The sequence below is a fragment of the Gekko japonicus genome, unplaced genomic scaffold (assembly GCF_001447785.1).
Source record: "Gekko japonicus isolate JY-2015 unplaced genomic scaffold, Gekko_japonicus_V1.1 scaffold524, whole genome shotgun sequence".
Classification (NCBI taxonomy): Eukaryota; Metazoa; Chordata; class Lepidosauria; order Squamata; family Gekkonidae; genus Gekko; species Gekko japonicus.
The window spans coordinates 905,469-925,058 of NW_015170906.1; the positions used below are offsets into that span (position 1 = coordinate 905,469).

The window sequence follows — 19,590 nt, forward strand, 5'->3', positions numbered from 1 at the left end:
TCATTTTCAGGTTGAGAAAAAAAAAAAGCAAGTGCAATTGAACAAGTGTGTTCTCGAGGTCCTCATTCGCCAGCCCTCCACCCCCGGCCACTTCCGCTGCATCCCCAGAGAGCTTCCAGCACCGTCCCAGCCACTCCACCCCTGGCACAAAGGGAGCCCCCCCCCCCCCCCCCCCCCCCCCCCGTGCCAGCACGTTTGGTCAGGCAAGGCCTGGCCTCTTTCGCCTCCCAAACAGCCTGTGGGCTGGGCAGCAGGTGGAGCTGTAGCCACCTGTCAGGCACACAGAGTGACAAGTTCTGCATGCTATGTTTAAATCCAAGTTTGTCCGCATGTTATCTTCTGACTAATGCTGTCTGTTCTGCAGTACATAATCAATAAACTAATTGTATGTTACTGGAAAGAGTGGATTTGCTTTAGGGCACCTGCCTGCAACCATGCTGGCAGTGGCCGGTTCCAAGCATCCCAATGACAGGAGCCAGCAACTCTTTTGCTGGGTATCCAAAACAGTATCGCCTTGGACCAAGATCTATGTTGCTGCATCTCTGGACCTCTCCCACACAAGTTCTGCCCTTGTAACTAAGCTGAACAGGTACACCCATCCGAATTTGTCTTTTCCCCCAGGTAACAAAATCTACAAAGCTCAAAGATTTTTGGAACATATCAAAATGGTGGGGCCCGTGGAGTGCTATGGGCAAAAAGCGGGGGCAAGCCCAGGAGCATCCAACAGAGGTCTACTCCCCGAATATTACTGTTTCAGACACTGCTCGGATGCTTTCAAACACTGGGGTGGAACTCAGGAATCTGCAGGTACAAAAACTTCCCCACAGCAGACTTTCCAATCCTAGGAAAGTCTGCTGGGGAGGGTTCCCCCTTTCCCCCTCCTTTGTGCAGCTATGTGGCTATTCCTGGGACTCCACTTTCCCAAGGTCTTAAAGGACGGTTTGGGATAAGGAACACAGAAAAAGTTGCTGGATCCAACCCATTCTAGGAAGGCAAGATCTCTCCCCCCCCCCCCCCAATCTAGATAGCTCACGCGTCAGCCTTTTACTAATATAATGTGGAACAGCCCTGGATTGATCACTATTGTAGCCATCCTCTCAGGTCGAACTCTGCCTGCACGAGGAGTGTGCCCGCCTTCTCCCAGACTTGTTGCATCCCCCAGTGCCCATTCCAAAAAGGAGATTTATGTTGCTCCAAACTTTCAAGTAGGTGTGTTGGCCAGATTTATAATCTCTTTGCGGCACGCAGGGGAGGGCTCTGGGCGATCTAGCACAGCCTTACTCCTGCCCTTTCCTCCAAAACGTCTCTTCCCGTTTTTATCCTCACAACCTCCCTATGAGGTACGTTAGCCCGAGAAAATATGGACTGGTTCCAGTCACTCAGCCCATTTTTGTGACAGAGTGGAGATGGCAAACCCAGGTCTCTTAGATCCACACAGTAACCACACCACTGGCTCTTGGTGTGTCACCCTCCTGCCTTTCTCAAATGATCATTTTTTCTTAAAAACAGAAAGCTTTATTTCTTGCTTTCTAGAACAAAAATTCACAATCTTATTTCAGTCACTAACAACTGCTAGCTTACAAGAGGTCTACTCCCTGGGAAGACAATGAACCAAACCACATCAGTACCAAAACAGATCCTGCTCAAGCACCCAGGCGTCTGTATTCCTGGGGGCACCAGCACCGTCCCCCGTGGACCAGGGCTGGCAGGCGGATGAGCTGTGCTGACTCAGATGCTGCACCGAACGGCCCTTCTGTGGGCACGATGCCAACCATGCCTGGTGAAGCATTCCAACAGGTAGTGCTACGAACTGGGGAGGCCACCCCCGTGAGGCTTCTTGGGACCACTTCCAGCAGTTTGCATCTTCTTTTTTTACATGGAGGGAGCCTGCTGAGCAGGTGCCCCTGGAGTGGCTTGGCGAGGCAGAGTATACATAGCACCAAGAAACTGGTCTGCAATGCGCCCAGCTTCCCTCAGTCCGCTAAGCAGAGCACCGTGAACAGTTGCCGGGTAGTTGCGGATTGTATGCTCTCCCGCAAAGAACAGACGAGGAATTGGCTGGAAAAGAAAGGAAAAGTGGCAATGTCGACAACAGTCTTGATGTCTCTAGCTTCTTTTTGTTTATTAAGTCCTTTCTTCAATGAACACCTCGTTTCTTAAACTGACTACATCTATCCAACCCCACCCCAGTCAGCTGCAAGGAAGACAGCAAGTTGGATCTGTGCAAAGAGAAATGGGGACTTCTGCTGTCTTTGCTTTTCCTTGGAAGGTCCCAGAACCCCACAAAAAGCCACTGCTGAGGACAGAGAACAGCACGCAATGAAAGGGTTGCAGGAAGGAAGTCAGCAGAAACTGTGGCCAGCCTTGCACTCTGCTTCCCTCCCGGAGGGAAGCGGCCGAGGGTAAACTAAAGCCACACGTCACAATGGTGCCTGAAAACAACCTAAATGCTTTTAACTAGTTGGTCGATTCTGCATGTGCTTGGGCAGAACTTATCCCAAGGGCACCATGTAAGAGTCCCTCTTTGCTCCCCTCCCCCAAGCAGATACCAGAGATTGCTGGCATCCTCACCCAAACACTAAACCCCAAGATACTTCTTGAGATTTAGTGGGTACCCCCCTTTAAGACTCTGCACACAGACTCATGGGGGTGGGTGTCAAAAGTCTTCTCCCCTCCCATTTGACATTTCCCGACCATTTTCCACAGGCAAAGAGATCTTGGGCCAGAGACTAGGTCCCCTGAACTTTTTGAACAGCACTAGCTGAATTAACAGCATAAGAAGACTCCTGCTGGATCAGACCAGTGGTCGATTGAGTCCAGCATCCTGACTCAGACAGTGGGTCACCAGTTCCTCTTGAGAGTCAACAACAGGGCACAGAGCCCGAGGCCTTCCCCTGACGTTGCCTCTGAACGTGCAGGTTCCCCCGAGTCACCATGGCTAGTAGCCACTGATAGACCCATCCTCCATGAATCTGTCTAATCACTGCTTAAATTAAAGTTGTCTGTGCCTGTAGCCATCACTACATCCTCTGGCAGTGAATTCCAGCAACCGGCAAGAAGCAAGACCTTTGGTGAAAATCAGGAAAATCCTGGGAGACAAGCACAAAGGGCCATTTCTCAAGATATCGAAAAGTAAAAAATCAAAATCCCACTGGGAAACCAAGCTGTATCTATTAAACAAATCAAATGTCTGCTTGCGGCTGAAGTGCCAGAGGCAATCAAGGCTCTGAGCTGCTGCTGCTTTGTGACCTCTTGAATGCAACACGCCAGTTCTCACCTGGGGAGCTCCTGGGATGGCTGGTCCCGGAGTAATTGGCTGAGCCATCAAGTCGTAATCGTTTCCTGAGGACCCGGCTGCTACATAGGAATAGGACCCTCTTGCCCAAGGGTCGGCCCGCCAGCGAGACACCACCGTCTCCTTCGGCTGAGAACAAACACAAGCAGCAGCTGAAGGCAGAAGCCGCCCACTCACCACTGGAAGAAAAAAAAAAGAGCGTGGCAAGTAAAGATTCGTGAAGTCCCCAGCACAGGGCATACGCGCACACAAACACACACACACACAGAGCGTGCTTTTGCACAGGTGGAGGAAAAAAACTACAAGGTTTGACAGAGAGTGAGAAATATTTCTAGGACCCCACCCGTCCTCAGGACACCTTATGTGATTCTCCCTCTCACACCAACACCTTCGCAGCCGAGAGAGAACAACTGGCCCCACCATCCCCCAGTGAGTGAGCTGCCAGGACAGAGGGAGGATTTGAACCCAGATCAACACCTCCTGTGCTTGATCACTACACTGGCTCCAAAAAAAAAAAAAAAAAAGTATCATGGGCTCAAAATGATACCTGGGGGACAGCACTGCTGCCAAAAATCCCTTTGAGAATCGCGAGGCAGCGCCCAACGATGACATCATCGCTGATGTTTTCCATGATTCCAGCCGCTTCACCAGCCACCAAGGCCAGCAGAATCGGTGCTGGGGTGGAAGGAAAGAGAGAGATTCAGGCAGGTGCCAGGAGAAAGCAAAGGCTACGTGACAGAAGTTTCATTTCCATCTTGTGTTTCTTGTCCCCAGCAAACGCCTTAAAAGCCACTGATTTCTGAATGGCTGTAACACTGAAGGTTCTTACGTGGGAGAGAAGAGGCAAGGATGGCACAGGGTAAAAGCCACACACACCCCGGCATCCATTTCCACAGACTCATGGCAAGGAGTATAGCATGGGGATGGGTGCAGGGGTGGTGGAAAGGGCACCAGGGGATTGGTGCAGGGGTGGTGGAGAGAATCTAGCTGCATTTCCTGCTTGGACGTGTTTCATTTCTGGTCACATCTGGCCAAACAGCACAACCTACAATGCAGAAAACAACGAAGAGGCAAACCTCCCCGTACAGTCACTCTGCACTAGGAGCGTACCACCACCACCGTCCTGTTCTAACACAGCACACATGATGTTCCTAGAGATAAACCACACTGGGCGTGTGCATGTGTCAAGCTTGCTAGCCTCACTTCCAGCCAAAGCTGGCATGGAGCATACAAGCTAAGGCTCCATCCAGAATGCCAGGCGATCCCACTTATCTGCCTTTCCCATGCACACGGGGCTACCTCAGCTGGCAGGGACAGCTACCCAGCACTGCCTCTGCACAGCATGTGGTCTATGCGGCAAGCTTTTCCACAAGCGTTGCTTCACCAGTCCCGCCCCCCGCCCCCCCCCCTTACACAGTTGCGATTTCCTTGGGCTCCCTGGGGAACGTGTGTGCCATGCTCATAAAAGCTCCGCTCTCTGATAATCTTGGCAAGGCAGACATCAGATGCTGGTGAAGACAGACCAGCCACCCACCTGTGCAGTGATGCGAGCAAAGCAGAAGCCACCACTGAGGCTCTGTGCATCCCTGTCAATGCAGAAATCAAAAGTCTGCCTCTGGCATCGTATGCAGGGCTGTAAATGCAGCCACAGCCTGCCAGTTCCCGTCCTCTGAGGTCTAGGCAAAGGCTAGGAGGCCTGCTGTATTTCCTGAGCAACTGCTTGCTGCTGCTTCCAGCGGCGCCACAGGAACCTCCGCAATATGTACATGTGCGAACATACAACAGGATGTACCGTTTTCTACCCTAATGCAGTGTTTGATCTCTGTTTTAAAAAGAGCTAAGCAGCAACCAACACCTGCTAAGGAAGCGACAAGTAACACTGCTTCAGCGCCACTGGGAAAACAGACTTGTGCGGCTCGACGCAAGTACCTTTGTACAGATTCCAGAACAGGAAAAGCTCCCCTCTGCTGGCTGTCGTGCTGCCCACGTGACCGAACAGATTAACGCTTGGGTCCCAAAACACCCGATCAAAACAGAGCACCACCTAGAAAATGAGGGGACACGTTAGAAAGCCCATTTTGCATTCTGGCAAAGGCTACCGAGAGCTCGCTTGTGGGGGCGTTTTTTCAAGCTCAAACCCAAGGCCTACTAACACTCCCAGGGGCCCATCATGTGCAAGCAGAAGGCAAGTCAGCACTCACATGTTACAGAGACTAACAGTGCAACCCATAAGCTAAGCCCCCCCCCCCCAGTCCACTGAAGACTCCCAAGTGTTCCATCCCCAGAGGCAGGACGGATAAGCGCCCTCAGCTCCTTCTAGGAATCAGCCAGATGGCTCTGTGGCAGAGACAATGGTGGCAGGGAAGGCTGCCTTAAAAACCCCCCCACTGCCGCAGAAGAGCCCCAAGGAGGAGGCTCCAATGTCTGCTCAGTCAAATTCTTCTCAAGCCTTCCTCCAGATGCACTCCAGCCTAACACATCATTTAATCACCCCTGGCTCCTCCGTGTCCTGGCAGGAATAGCTCGGGCTAGCCTGATCTCACCAGAGCCTGGAAGCTAAGCAGGGCCGGCCCTGGTTAGGACTTGGGTGGGAGCCCACCAAGGAAGTCCAGGATTGCTCCTCAGGAGCAGTCAGTGGCAAACCACCTCTGTTCGTCTCATGCCTTGAAAACCCTACAGGGTTGGCCCAATAGGTTGGCTGCACCTTGATAGCAAAACAAAACAAAAAACTCAGTAAATCAAAGGGTAGAATAAGCTCCAAGGCCAAAGGGTGCACGTGGGTGCTCACGCCTGCTGCACCAGTTACCCCCCTCAATTCCAAACACCCACCAAGGCTTCCTTAGAAGCACCACTCACGCCAGTGAGAAAACTCCCCCAAAGGGCTCTTGGGATTTCATCCCGTCTCCCTCTGTAACAGGGAAGGGCAGAGGCCTTCCGTTCACTCCTCCACCTCGCCCAACCACTGTACCCGTCGTGTTACCTTGTTAAGGTTCCCAAATCCCATCCTCTGCACAGCAGATGTCTTCCACTCCGGAAGGGGGGGGACAAACTGTACTGCAGGGGGCTGCTGCTTCAGCACCCCCAAGGGGAGGGTACACAGGACGGCATCGCACTTATAAATAAAGGTCTGGCTAGTGGAGCGCGTGTTGACAGCTATCACTTCACATCCTGGAGAGTGGGAGAGGGAAAGATTCGTGTAAGCCAGTGAGTAGAGAGAGACAAGGTAAATTCAGAGGGGAGAAAGACCAGCTGCACAAAACACTCCCTTTTCGGTTCCTCTCCTGAGAATATTAGGCGGATTCAGGAACCCACGGCCATCTTGCTCAGGAGGACTATGAGGCCTAATCTTTAGGGCCTAATCTCTCCATCTGCAAAAAAGGCAGAGCTCCCCAGTCCCACGATCCTTGCTGTCAGCCTTCGCCAGGCAATAACACGATTCTCATCTCCAGTAGCCTCACGACCACTCTACAAAGTGACTTGTTCCGTTCTGTCCACTACTGGCACTGCACTGTGGTCCTTTCGAAAGTCATGGGGTCCACTTCACAGACCTCCTCTTACTGGCTCCCACCATTCCACGCAAGCTTGTCCCCCTACACACCTCACACATGAAGCTGCCTGACACGGAATCTGACCATCGGTCCATCAAGGTCAGTACTGTCTACGCAGACTGGTGGCGGCTCTCCAGGGTCTCAGGCGGAGGTCTTTCTCATCACCAACAACAGATCCTTCTAGCTGGGGGGTGCCAGGCATTGAAGCTGGGCGTGCAAAGCAGATGCTCTACTACTGAGCCCCTTCCCTTCTCCAGACAGGACTTCCTCTCCCTTCCCCAGTATCTCAAGTCCTTCCCCTGTGCATCCCCCTCAAGGCATGTGACCGGTTACACTCAGACCACCACAGATTCACACTCTGTGGCTCCTCACAGTTCATCCATATTCCCTCTTTGCCGTGCCATTCTCAAATCCCCCCCCCCCAATCTTTCTGTGTTGCAATTCCCAAGCAAGTTGGTCTTTGCCGGGGGCAGGGCACTCCTAACAGACATGTTTAGTTTCCACAGCAGCCAGAGACTAACTGCAAGCAGGGCTTACCTGAAGCAGTGTAGCGAACCTGTCTAACTGCCGTGTTTAGCTTAATGTCCAACCCTTCCGCCAGAGCCACAGGCACACAGGAATAGCCGTTCCTCACAGTCAGATGACTGCCGGTGAATTCAAAATCATCATCCTAAAAATAAAGAGAGAAGTGTGAAAGCCCATCAGGGTATTTGCAGGTCAGCTCTCCCGGGTGTATTCCTAACACGTCGCCCTGGCTTCTGATGGATAGAATGCGGTGACAGAATTCCCGCAGACAGCAATGACAAGCAACAAGAAGGTGCCCGACAGGAACTGGGAGCCGTGTACAATGTTACCAATGACAAGAGGGCCTTTGGTTGAGGGGTCTATACGTTTCAGGCAGTGATAGATGACGAGAGCTCAGGGGAGTGCACCCCACAAATCTCACCCTGCCAGGCCACCGAGCTGTACATCCAACACAGAATCTCACATGCCAGAGCTCGCAACAATGCAGCAGATACCAATGGAGTACACGTGCATTTCTGAATCTGCATAGAGACGGGGCAGGGCGGTGAAGTAAGGATCACACTTTAGAATGATTACCAGGATTGTGTATATCCTGTGGCCATAAACAGAGAAACTGGTGTGTGTGTTGGGGGGAAACCGCACTGGAGCAGTTCTTTTAATAACCAAAAGGTGGCGGGTCAGTGCCCTGCCAAGACCTTTGCTTCTTTCCATAACCAGCAAAAGCAGAGGCACTTTTTCGTGCATGACCTTCACTCCCCCCCCCCCCTGAAATCTATCAATGAGCCCAGCACACTTTAGGGAGGCAAGTCCAGGACCCACCAGGAGTTGGAGCTTCTGTTTGGGCCTCAGAATTTTGGAATGCTCTTCCTCTAAGGTTTCATTCCATGTATATCTGGAGACTCACAGGGATCTCTTGCTTGTATATTCCTAGTTTTTTGTTTTGCTATTTAAACAGAATTGTTTGCTTTGTATGAATTTAATTGTGCAGCTGAGCAGTCACTACCTATCTGGAAAACAGGTGTCCAGTGAAAGGCGCTATTCAAGAAGCATGCAAAATAGAAAACCCAGCTTCTCCTGGAACAGAACTGAATGTCCTGGAGATGGATGTCTTACTTTGTTCAGGGAACAAAATCTATACAAGTCTCTACCAGGACCTGCTGTGCATCCTTCTGACTTTAGTATGAAACTGATCCCTCTAAATATTCACTTCAAATAGTAGAGAAGAGGGAAACAGAACAATTACCTGGTCCCAGTGCTTCAGAGACAGGGTAGAGAGCGGTGTGGCGTTTGCAAACTCTAGGTTTGCAAAATGCCAGTCAAGAATCTGTCTGTCTCTTGAGGATAAGTAAACATCACTGGAAAGGTTAAAAGGAGAGAGACATACTCTGTTAGAGGGATGCGAAGAACCTCGTATGGCCTGTATACAGCAGTTACCATCATATGCTGAAGCCCTAGGACTCTCAGCCATTTCCTACAGCACTACATTCACTGTCCCACAACAATTGCCAGTTGCCCTGTGGCTTCACAAGGAAGGAAAACACTCTCTAATTCTATCACCTTGTTCCTCATCACTGCACTTCCAGATTCCACCCAATCAATAACCATCTTCCACACCATACCACCTGCCTGCGATTTGTCTTATGCCTTTCAGTGATTTTGTTACTGTTCAGGCACTATAAGAGATGCTAGTAAAGATGCCCCAGGGGGTAGAGCACCTTCTCGACAAAGAAACACTTTTGGGAGGGGTCCATTTTGACTAAGTGTAGACATGATAAAATTATGTATGAGATAGAGAAAGTGAGGAAGGAGAGAGAAAAGGTTTCAAGAGCTCCTAAAGAACCTGAGGGGCTAGAGATTGAGGACAAATCAAAGAAAGGACTTGTTCGTACAACATACCTATCTTTGGAACTCATGCCCTTTGCATATAGTGGCAGCCTGCAGGCTTAGATGGTTTTAGCAGATTAGAAAAATTTGGAACCGTGTCCATCAATACCCACCACCCATGAAAATGAAGCTTCATGTTGTGCAGCAGTATACCTCTAAATATTGATTGCGGGGGGGGGGGCACTTTAAATGCTTTCAGTACTACTGAAGCAGAACTTAAATGCTGTAGATGCAGCTGAGCCAAGCAATATGACTGCATTGAAAAGAAACCCACGCACACCCAGTTTTCTTTTTTTTTGTTAAGGTTTCCATGATAGCTGTGTGGCCTCCAACACGGGAAGTTTCAAAGAAACAGCCATTTCCGCACAACATGCCTTGTTTCCACACCATAATGCTGGAGACAACCTGTGAACGCACGGGGGAGTGTGAGCAGCCCCCAGACCACAGTCTGAGAACCACCAGCTTACTGTTCAGACATTCAGCTATTCCGCTGCATTTCTTTGGTTAAGCACGATAAAAGGTGGGATATCCAAACCACAAACTCTCCTTTGCCAGCACCTGTCCACTCACACGGACCAGTCTACGTTTTTACCTAGGAGGATTGGCTTCTAGCTCCTGAAGCTTCTCTTCCAGCTTCCCTTGCGTTTCTGCCAACTCGTCATACTCCTGGTAAGAGAGGGCACAGGCACAAGGATACAATGCTGACGTAATCTCTATGAAATGCATGGCATGTGAAACACGACTTCTGCACACAACAGTGCTTCCCAACTGCTGCACACACTAGATGCTTCAACCTCGAAGCCTTCTAAATCATAGGGTCTTGCACATCAGCATCCCAGCAAGCAAAAACAGGGATGCCAAATTCTAGAATTCAATACAGCAGTGCGAAGAGGGAGCAGTGGCTTTAGGGCCTCCTAAATATACAGCTCTGCTCACATGATCTCCAGGAATAAAAAAATCCATACCTTGCAGAGAGCAGTCAGGTCCCTATGCTTACTCTTCACAAGGAATTCTGCAGTAATATCACGTGGTGGTTTGACTTCAGATGCTTCCTTGTACTGCTGGTGGAGCTCCTTTATCTTCTCCTTTAAATTCACCATCTGAAGGGAGGGGGAAAAATCACTAATGGAAGGAGGGAGGAGAAGCAAGCCTTACTTTAAGAGATTCTGAGGCTAACCTGCAGACAGCTTCTTCAGAGGGCTCTGCAGACAGGGCCCACCACCCAATCTCATATGTGAAAATTAACAGGGGCCATGGCAAAGACTATCTTTTATAGTCCACTCTAGCAGCCCTTAAACAGTGGGCTGGGTGAGGATCCGCATGCCATGGGGTAATGTGTCTCAGGTTAGAATGCATCATGTGTCTCAGGTTAGAATGATGTCTGACCTTATTGAGGAGATCTTTGAGTTCCTCTTGAGTTTTCACTATCTTCTTCCAGTGTTCTATCTGTTCATCTTTCACGTGCTTCTCCTGTAATCTAAGACCAACAAACCCACTGCTTAATGAGAAATCACCACTACTCGCTAGCAAAAAGAAGGTCCCTGGTACAAAGCGAGGACAACCTAGGCTGGATCATTTTACACTTAACTAGATGGATTCTTCTCAAAAATGAAGAGCAGCCAAGAATTTAAGGGGGGGGGGGGGGGGAGACCACCTACTAAAGCAGGCTATCAATATACAAAAATTATGCCTTGTGTGTGTATACAACTAAACATACAATTAAGTTGCCTGCTAGCTGCCCGGTGTTCTGTCTTATCAATGTGGATGAAAGTGAAACAGGCCAGACAGAATATGACTGTGAGAATACAGGTTTAGCCAGTGCTTAAAGGGAACTGAGAACAGGCCAGTTAACGTACTGTCAAAATGTTGAAACCGTTTCAGTAAAAAGTGAAAATTTGGTAGAGATTTCTATTTGACAGAAATTAACTCCGGTTTCCGTAGCGCTACTCTGCATGCACTGTGGAACACATCTTCAGGGCAATGTGGACTGGCAGTTGATGACGCGGGTGTGTGTGTCTGTGTGGATCTCCCCCAGCTGCCAGCCCTTCATTTGGGCATGTTCATTTTTTCTCTCAGCTGCTTGGAGTAAAGGACAGGCAGACTTGCAAACATTAAGCTGAAGAATAGCCTCTTACTGGTTTCCTCTGTCTTAGCAAAGCACCGGGAAAAAGGAATCCACAGATCAGCGCATGTCAAGGAAAGCAGCAGCAGCTCTGCTTACCAGCAGCGCATCTGATGTGTGGAGGCAAAGCGGGTTGATCTCCCACTTCCCATGATGCCTTTTCCACATACAACATCAGTTTTTTTGGACCGCTTTCAAAACTCGAGACTTACAAATACCAAAGAAATTTAACTAGAAGCTTAATAAATCAAAGCTTGTTTGGTATTAGAGTCATGACTTTTTATTTCGAATTAATGAGGACAGTCAGACTTCCCTGGTTCGTCCATTTGTTATCAGGGCCGTCGAACCCATTTGTTATCAGGGCCAGATCTGACATAAATGAGACCTTGTTGGGCCGGGCCATGTATGTCATAAAATGTAATGCCAGGTAGTGGAGATATAAACTTTATAAAGGATACAAACACAAAGGATTTTTTTTTAACTTAAGCTAAAAACTTGCTTAAAACATTAGCACTCTTGCAATATTTTATTTAACAGTGTCTGATAACTGACATCTCTTGCTCTGAATTATTGCATCAAAATGTCTGTGCTGTTGCAATCTTGAGTATGCTGTTCAGGTGTGTATCTGTAAGCTGCAAACCTACAATGATGCAGCAGCACTGGAAGAAGCAGAAGACAGCCAGTTTGACTGCAGGCCTGATAGAAGCCCTCCGGGGGCCTGATTTGGCCCCCGGGCCACTTGTTTGACACCCCTGATTTATAGTTTACGATCGTCAATAAAAGTGCACATGCCATGTAAAATAAAATAATAGTCATGCAAACTAATATAATGATGGAACTCAAATAACTTAAAAGTAGCGCTGTTAATAAAACACAGAGCCCTTTTCAAAACCACATGATGTTGCCCCACATGGGAAATGAAGTCTAGTCATCCAGATGTCGTCTCCTATCTCATCTTAGATGTTCATAAAAGTGTGGATCATGTCCACAGAGTATAGGAGTGCCCATCGGGAAATTAATTTCGCAGTCCATTCTTGTTTCGATTCAGAAAGTCCTAATACTTGAAGAAGCTTATAGTTTAAATCTATCCATTTTTCCCTTGCACCCACAGGGAAGCCAAAAAACATCACTTGAGTTGAGCCCATTAATTCTTTCACTTGATTCTCTAAATTGCAGTAGTAAGCTATTTTTTCATTCACTGCATTCTCCAATCCATGCCGGTGATACTTGAAGCACATCGTCACATCCAACACAAGAGCTAAACCATCCTTAACAAAAATCAGATCGGGTTTCCTCAATTCACCCTGTTCATTCCTAAGATGTGGTTCATGATAGATCTTCCATCCCTTAGATCGAGCTTCATCAACAAGAGAACAAATCTTATTATGTCTAAGAATCCGTCCCAAAATATGAGATGCCGATTCATATTTGGTATTACATTCACTACAACTTCACAGAAACTCCTGGTTTCCTCTTCCCAGAAACTCCCTTGTAGGGATAACATTACCTCGCAGTTTCAGAGCCATTATGAAGTGCCGTTCTGAAAATCCAGATCTGTGGCTGATCCATGCATTACTTACTCTGTCATTTCCAAAAAATGAAGCGCCACTACCTTGACAAACTAGCGAGGACCAGTGCTCAAATTCGGCATCCCTATAATCAGTGGGTAACAGGCAAGGTAACTTCCCAACGTCCTCATTTAATGTTTCATAAATGTTAGGAGTTTCATCATCTAAGCCACCTAGACAAAACCATAACATAATTCCTCCTGCACCTCACCCACAAAGCAAACTTCTCTAATAACCGGGTTCTGCGATTCAGCCACTCTAAATACTCTTTTCATCCTAATCAGGGGAATAAGTTTTCCCAGTTTACTCAGCCCCCAGGCCACCATCTCTTACTCTGACATACAAAAGACTATTTGTGGTGCATACTGGTAGATGCAACCATTCCTTGACCTTAGAACTATTTAAATCATCAATGGTCCTGAGATTGGTTAAAGAAACATTTGTGTGATTGGCAACATAGATCAATCATGGGATAATATACTCCTTCAAAAGCTCTAGCTTTGTACTGTTCCACATCTAAGAGCTTTATTCCTCAGATATCTCCTTTTATCTGAAATTTGCTTACTATACTCTGCAATTCAGATTTTGTACTTTACCATCACATGTACCTAGGTGAATTAGAAAGGGATGACTTTTATATTTGATTTTCCACAAAGACTGCAAATATATTTCCCTACTTGTGCTTTTATCATGTGAGCCGCCCTGAGCCTGCTATGGTGGGGAGGGTGGGGCACAAATCTAAACAAGCAAACAGACAAACGACACAGTCCATGACTCCTCGAGACATGTCTGCAGACTAGATGGTTTTCCAAACACATCCTTACACATCTCAGCACTTGGTAGATACACAAATAATTTATTATCTACATTACCTTATCTTGAGTGCCGTTCACTATTTCCCTCCTCGCAACCATCTTCCAATATTACAGAAATGCTAGCCTCCCCGCGGAATTTTTCCGCATGGGTGCCTATAGGTCCCTCCTCGCCACAATCTTCCGCAATAGACAGATTACTAACCACTTCACTACACAGTCTAGTTTCTAGGTCTTCATTTGGAATACTCACCAATTGATCAACCAAATTAATGGGATCAGTCACATCAGGTAATTCACTGTCATGTCCAGTAGTAATTGTCTTTCTTATCAGAGGCTTATCAGGTCCAGATGTCTGGACACCAACAGAAACCTTATGGGTTGCCAGCTTACAAAGGTAAAGTTATCTTGAATCTGAACTGCCCAACCATGTCAGGGACAATGTGGTTCCCCAGACATAAAAGTAGGGACAACAGGCTGCATAAACTGCACACCTCCATATCAGTACGATAGATGGTAGCAATACGGTGCTAATTAAAAAGTTAAAAAGTGGAACAGCAGAATCCATGCTTGGCCAGAGGATAAATATGCTTTTGTTTCATCCATGTTTATGCTGCAGGGTTAGATGGTTCCAAGCCACCTTTTGAATGCTTAATCAAGAAGGCAGGATAAAAACCTAACACTAAATTCTGCCTTAACTGCAATTGTCAGAAGGGAAGGAAGGCGAGACTTTAAAACCATGCTGGCCACCACCACGCGTGCAAGATCAGTTCTGTACAGCTATCTGCACAAAGTGTTTCTTTTACACCCTGTTTCTGAAGTGGCCAGAACTCAAAGCGTAACAGCTTATTCAACCTGTGGTGATTCCTCAAAGCGTATACTGAACATTCTCAGGCTAAAGGAAATTCTCTTGAATGCGCAGCACAGAGGGAACTGGGGACAGAGAAGAGAGGTCAGCCTTCAAATCCAAGCTAAGCGTATTTGAAATGAAAACTACTCCCATTTACTGGCGGAAATGAGGTTTGATTTCAACAACCCAGATGGAAACCAGCTTGAAGCGACCAGGAAAATTTAATCCCGCTTACTGTATGACCACTTCCAGAGCCTGACCCAGGGAGACCGGCTTGTTATTGAGGACGTTGAAATCTAGCTGGTGGCTCAGATATGAGGTAGCTTCCAGTAAACGATTGAACTCTTGCTCCACCATTTCGTCTTTCTCCTTTGGGACCTGCAAGTAAGATCCTTGGTTTAAAATGCAGAACGGAGTTGGGGAAGGTCTTTCTGCTCACACGTTGGTGAGACACTGGTTACTCAGTGAGATAGGTCAGGCTGACCAATGACTCTGCTTCTGAACATCCAGTTAGCATCATGCCTGCGTGAAGATTCCCTATGAGGAAAGGTTAAGGCGCTTAGGGCTCTTTAGCTTGGAGAAACGACGACTGAGGGGTGACATGATTGAGGTTTATAAGATTATGCATGGGAAAGAGCAGGTAGAGAAAGAGGTACTTTTCTCCCTTTCTCACAATACAAGAACTCGTGGGCACTCCATGAAACTGCTGAGTGGTCGGGTTAGAACGGATAAAAGGAAGTACCCCCCCCCAAAGAGTGATTCACACTTGGAATTCACTGCCACAGGAAGTGGTGGCGGCTACAAGCATGGACGGCTTGAAAAGGGAATTAGATAAACATATGCAGCAGAGGTCCATCAGTGGCTATTAGCCACAAGGTATAGATAGGGGCTCTGGGGCAAGTGATGCTCTGTCATCTTGGTGCTTGGGGGGGTTCAACAGTGGGAGGGCTTCTAATGTCCTGGTCCCACTGCTGGACCTCCTGATGGCACCTGGTATCTCTGGCCACTGTGTGACACAGAGTGTTGGACTGGATGGGCCTTTGGCCTGATCCAACATTGGCGTCTCTTATGTTCTTAAGATTTGAACTCAAGTCTCTGGGAACTGTCTGTTTCCAACACACTGCCTCCTACATCTCCACCAGCTCATTTTTAAATGGTATTCTTGGTGCCACCATATCCAAGCTCTGAGATATGAAACGGAGCCAAAGCTGATGTTGGAAATACTTAACGCACACCCTGGAGTTAGAGGGAGCAGATGCATGATTTGGGCTACCAAGTCAAGAATAACAACTGAAGACCACTGAACAGCTTCCCACATTCCAGAAAGAATGGGTTCCCATGTTGCCACAGGCCAGCTGTACCTTTTCTGTAGAACTTGAGGGGCATTACTATGTCTGAAAATGTGTGGTAAAAATGGCCCCGGGAACCACAGCTGGTCAAGCCACCCAGGTGCAGCACTGAACTACTATGCTATTGAACCTCTGCACCATATATTCCCTTCAAGCAGTGCTCAAGGGTTTACTGAGTTCACAGACACGCCCGCCTGGTGCTACAGAAAGGACACGCTCAAGTAGAATGCCTTCATAACTCTCAGTGCTTCGTAGCCACTATCTTGACACAGTCCTGACAACAGCCCTATAAGTAGGGGGTAGTCTGGTTAACCCCCTTAACTGCACATGAAGGCTGGAGGAGGAGTTGCTGAGTTCATGACAGTTGTGAGATCTGACCTTCATGGATCACAGCTCACTCTCTTGGCAACTACAGTCTGCCAAACTCACCAGCTCCCAGGAAAGCAACAGAATTAATCTGAACTAGAAATAATGCCCGTTGCAGAAATAAATACAACGGGATCTAGAAAGAGGCTCTGGGAGAGTGCTCTGGCTTTGGGCAAACAGTGTCAGTTTCCTGTGGCGACCTCAGCAGGGTTTAATGACAGAGTCCACTGTTTTCTCCAGAGGGACTGATCTCTGCTACCTGAAGAGCATTTGTATGTTTGAGTTATCTGTAGCCCTCACCTGGAGAGTGGTAACCATTGTTACCCATTCTCCTCTCCCCTATGAGGTATGTTATGCAACTGAAAATCCCAACTGCCTTGCCGGGGGGGGGGGGAGTTTGAGGTGTGGAATGGACTGAAGTCCAATCAGCTTCCATATGCAAAAGACCAGGTTGTCGCAGCACTTGTGGTGTGGGCAGGACCCGGGCTTTGCCTTCTGATTGGTGGCGATATATGCTGAGGAGCAGTGCCATCAGCCATACACTAAGGGAGTGCATTTTAGAATTAGAACTTTGGCACCCACTATTCAATTATATATAAGGAGAGATAACGACAGGATGCAGACTGCAGTTACTCAAAAGGAAAATAACCCTGAATGTAAGACAACCCCCATAAAGACATACACATTATTATTGGACATAACTCTAACTTATATGCAAGTGTTAAGATGACCCCTCCCCTACACTTGCATTTGAGTAAATCCTGTATGTGTTCCCCATATGTACCGAACACATATTCTTCTTCTTAAGTACAGTAGTTCAGCAACTGACTATCTTTCCTCAAAGTACTGGGTCATTTTCCTTCAAAACTATTCTCCTCACAAGTCACCAAGAACTTCTTAGACTTACTGCTTGTCCATTTGCTTCATAAAGTGGACATTTCTGTTTTATCTTGGCTAACTCCATGTTGACTTGCTTGCTCACAACGGCCATTGGGTTTCCGCCTGCAGAAGAATGGTACAGAAAAAAATGAACATAAGATTTCCATTTAACAAACGAAGGAACTTGATTCTGGAGTAACTCCACCAAACCACTATAGAAGCAAAGCATGTTGCCTTTGAGGACAGAACTAGATAAGCCCAAGCCTTTGAAGCATAGAATGACTGAGCCCATATCCAATGAGATGAAGATCCATCTGCAGGATCGATTCAGAAGTCCATCTACTCCAGGACCCTGTTTCTACCAATGACCAGCTAAGTATTTCGGGGAAACCCTCAAGGAGGGCACAAAAACAACATCAGTCTCTGTTTTCTCCTAACTGACATCCAGAGATATCCCACCTCAGAACATGGAGGTTCCATATAGCTAGCACAGCTGCTGAGTTACCTTTACATTCTTACATTTTTTTTAATCCTACCCTTTATTGAAAAAAGGAATGGATCCGAAGAGTGAAACTTGACAATTAGAATGCCTTGCTTGCTTGGAAGATCTTACCACGGTAAGGAATGGTAAAAGGGGGAATTCAGTCTGCAACTGAAGTACTTAGAAGGAATAAAAGAAGTAAGATTTCCCTGAAGAAGATCGGATGAGTACCTATATTGTCAGTTCTAAAAGTAGAGTCAGAGATTGTAATTTGCATGAGGTTTTGTGCTGTAACCGTGTTGGTATAGGAACATGGGAGATCTAGGTTAAAATCCCCACTCTGCCACAGATCTGAGAGAACCTGGGCTAGTGAGTTGCTCTCTCAGCCATTCCACAAAGGCTATAACGAGAAGGGACCATCCATGCAACCCTGAGCTCCTTGGAAGAAGGGTGGGACAGAAACGCAACGAAGTTTACGGGGCATACCACCCTCTGGAAACCTATGGTCCAGGCTCCTGGAACATAATAATGTGGAGGTATGAGATCTGCCTCTGCTTGAAGTTTTGTTAGCATACAATGTATTGATTTTTAATTTTTTCAAAAGAAGAAATGTAACAAACTATAAATATCTGAACCTGGACTTATTTAAGTTTAGACTTACCAAGTCCTGTTACCACCATGGCTCCTAGATCTGCAACGTAATTCCCTTTGCGAAATGTGGCTACTCTGCCTCCCACACGATCCTTTAAAAATGAAAATTCTAGCGGTTAGATTTAGAGGTTCAGGGCTTTCACTGAGGATGTATATTAATGTCAGCCCATCATCTGAAAAACTAAGCAAGAAGTGTTCAGGACAAACACTTAAAACCATTCCTCAAGAAGAGTCTTCAAGAAACGTTTACATTTTTAAAGCGAACTATGGAAACAAAAGAAAAGGCCAAAGGGGACTGGCAGAAAAAGCAGAATTATCTTATCCAGGCAGCACTGAAAGGGATGTGCAAATCAAATAACCCAAAACAACTATCGGAACAACTACTATGCAAAGCAAAATAAATAAGAAAATAAAGCAGGCAACTGCCAAGAGAATCAGGGTAATCCCCTTATTCAGCCTGGTTCTTCTACCTACCCTGCTTGTGGAAACATCAGTTGGTGGCTGTGAAAAGGACCATTCATGACTAATACAGGCATGTGCAGGTGGGGCAGGAGAATAATATCCTCGTAGCCCTAGGGTATAACTTGGGGCCTTGGCAACAGACCATCTCAGGCACTTACCCTCGCTTCTAGGAGCGTGACATCCATGCCGAAACTCTGCAGCTGGCGAGCTGCTGCCAAGCCAGACACTCCAGAGCCAATGATGATCACCTTGCCAGTCTTCTTAGCTAAAAATGCAGGTACACAAACAGGTTGTAAGTTTATACGGAGTGGGGTCTGACAAAAGAGCAAGGGTGGAAGGAACTGGAGTTGTGCTCCTCTCTCTGAGCCAGTGATATATATTAGCTTATAGAATTACACGAACACTATGTGCTACCAGCAGGAAGGTAGCATGTTTTAAGCAACCCGAATGAACAAATTCCCATAATATATATCCAGGAACAACCAATCTGCAACCAGGAAGGGAGCCTGTCAGTTCTGGAATCCAGAATGACAAGCAGTTTCAGATGTGACTTCCAGAAATGGTGGCACTTTTGGACAAAGGTAAGAGGTGCTGGTTTGCAAGCAAGACAACCAGTAAAAAGTGAATACTATTTTTGTTTCATCTGGCATTCCCTCAATGCTCCCTTCCATTCTGCCCTATGTTTTAATTGCTGTTTTTAACATATTTTAGTTTTGCCTTTAACTGGTTTTATGAGTGTTCTCTTTAACTATTAACCACAGTGGTAGCATTGGGCAGAAAGGCAGAATATTTTGTTAA

General features: G+C 47.2%; 1 protein-coding gene across 1 annotated transcript in view; it reads right to left on the minus strand.

Moving 5' to 3' along the window:
* Positions 1 to 1,579: 1,579 nt before the first annotated feature.
* KDM1A (lysine (K)-specific demethylase 1A) overlaps positions 1,580 to 19,590 on the minus strand; it is a 41,834-nt gene continuing 23,823 nt past the window's right edge. Inside the window, exons 8-21 of the mRNA XM_015418629.1 lie at positions 18,951 to 19,057; positions 18,341 to 18,422; positions 17,227 to 17,321; positions 14,840 to 14,982; positions 10,639 to 10,729; positions 10,218 to 10,352; positions 9,845 to 9,918; positions 8,612 to 8,723; positions 7,381 to 7,513; positions 6,276 to 6,463; positions 5,225 to 5,339; positions 3,843 to 3,970; positions 3,278 to 3,424; positions 1,580 to 2,058 (exon numbers count right to left, since the gene is read on the minus strand). Coding sequence (XP_015274115.1) covers positions 1,873 to 2,058; positions 3,278 to 3,424; positions 3,843 to 3,970; positions 5,225 to 5,339; positions 6,276 to 6,463; positions 7,381 to 7,513; positions 8,612 to 8,723; positions 9,845 to 9,918; positions 10,218 to 10,352; positions 10,639 to 10,729; positions 14,840 to 14,982; positions 17,227 to 17,321; positions 18,341 to 18,422; positions 18,951 to 19,057 — 1,736 coding nt within the window. The 3' untranslated portion in view covers positions 1,580 to 1,872. The remainder of the gene's footprint in view (positions 2,059 to 3,277; positions 3,425 to 3,842; positions 3,971 to 5,224; positions 5,340 to 6,275; positions 6,464 to 7,380; positions 7,514 to 8,611; positions 8,724 to 9,844; positions 9,919 to 10,217; positions 10,353 to 10,638; positions 10,730 to 14,839; positions 14,983 to 17,226; positions 17,322 to 18,340; positions 18,423 to 18,950; positions 19,058 to 19,590) is intronic.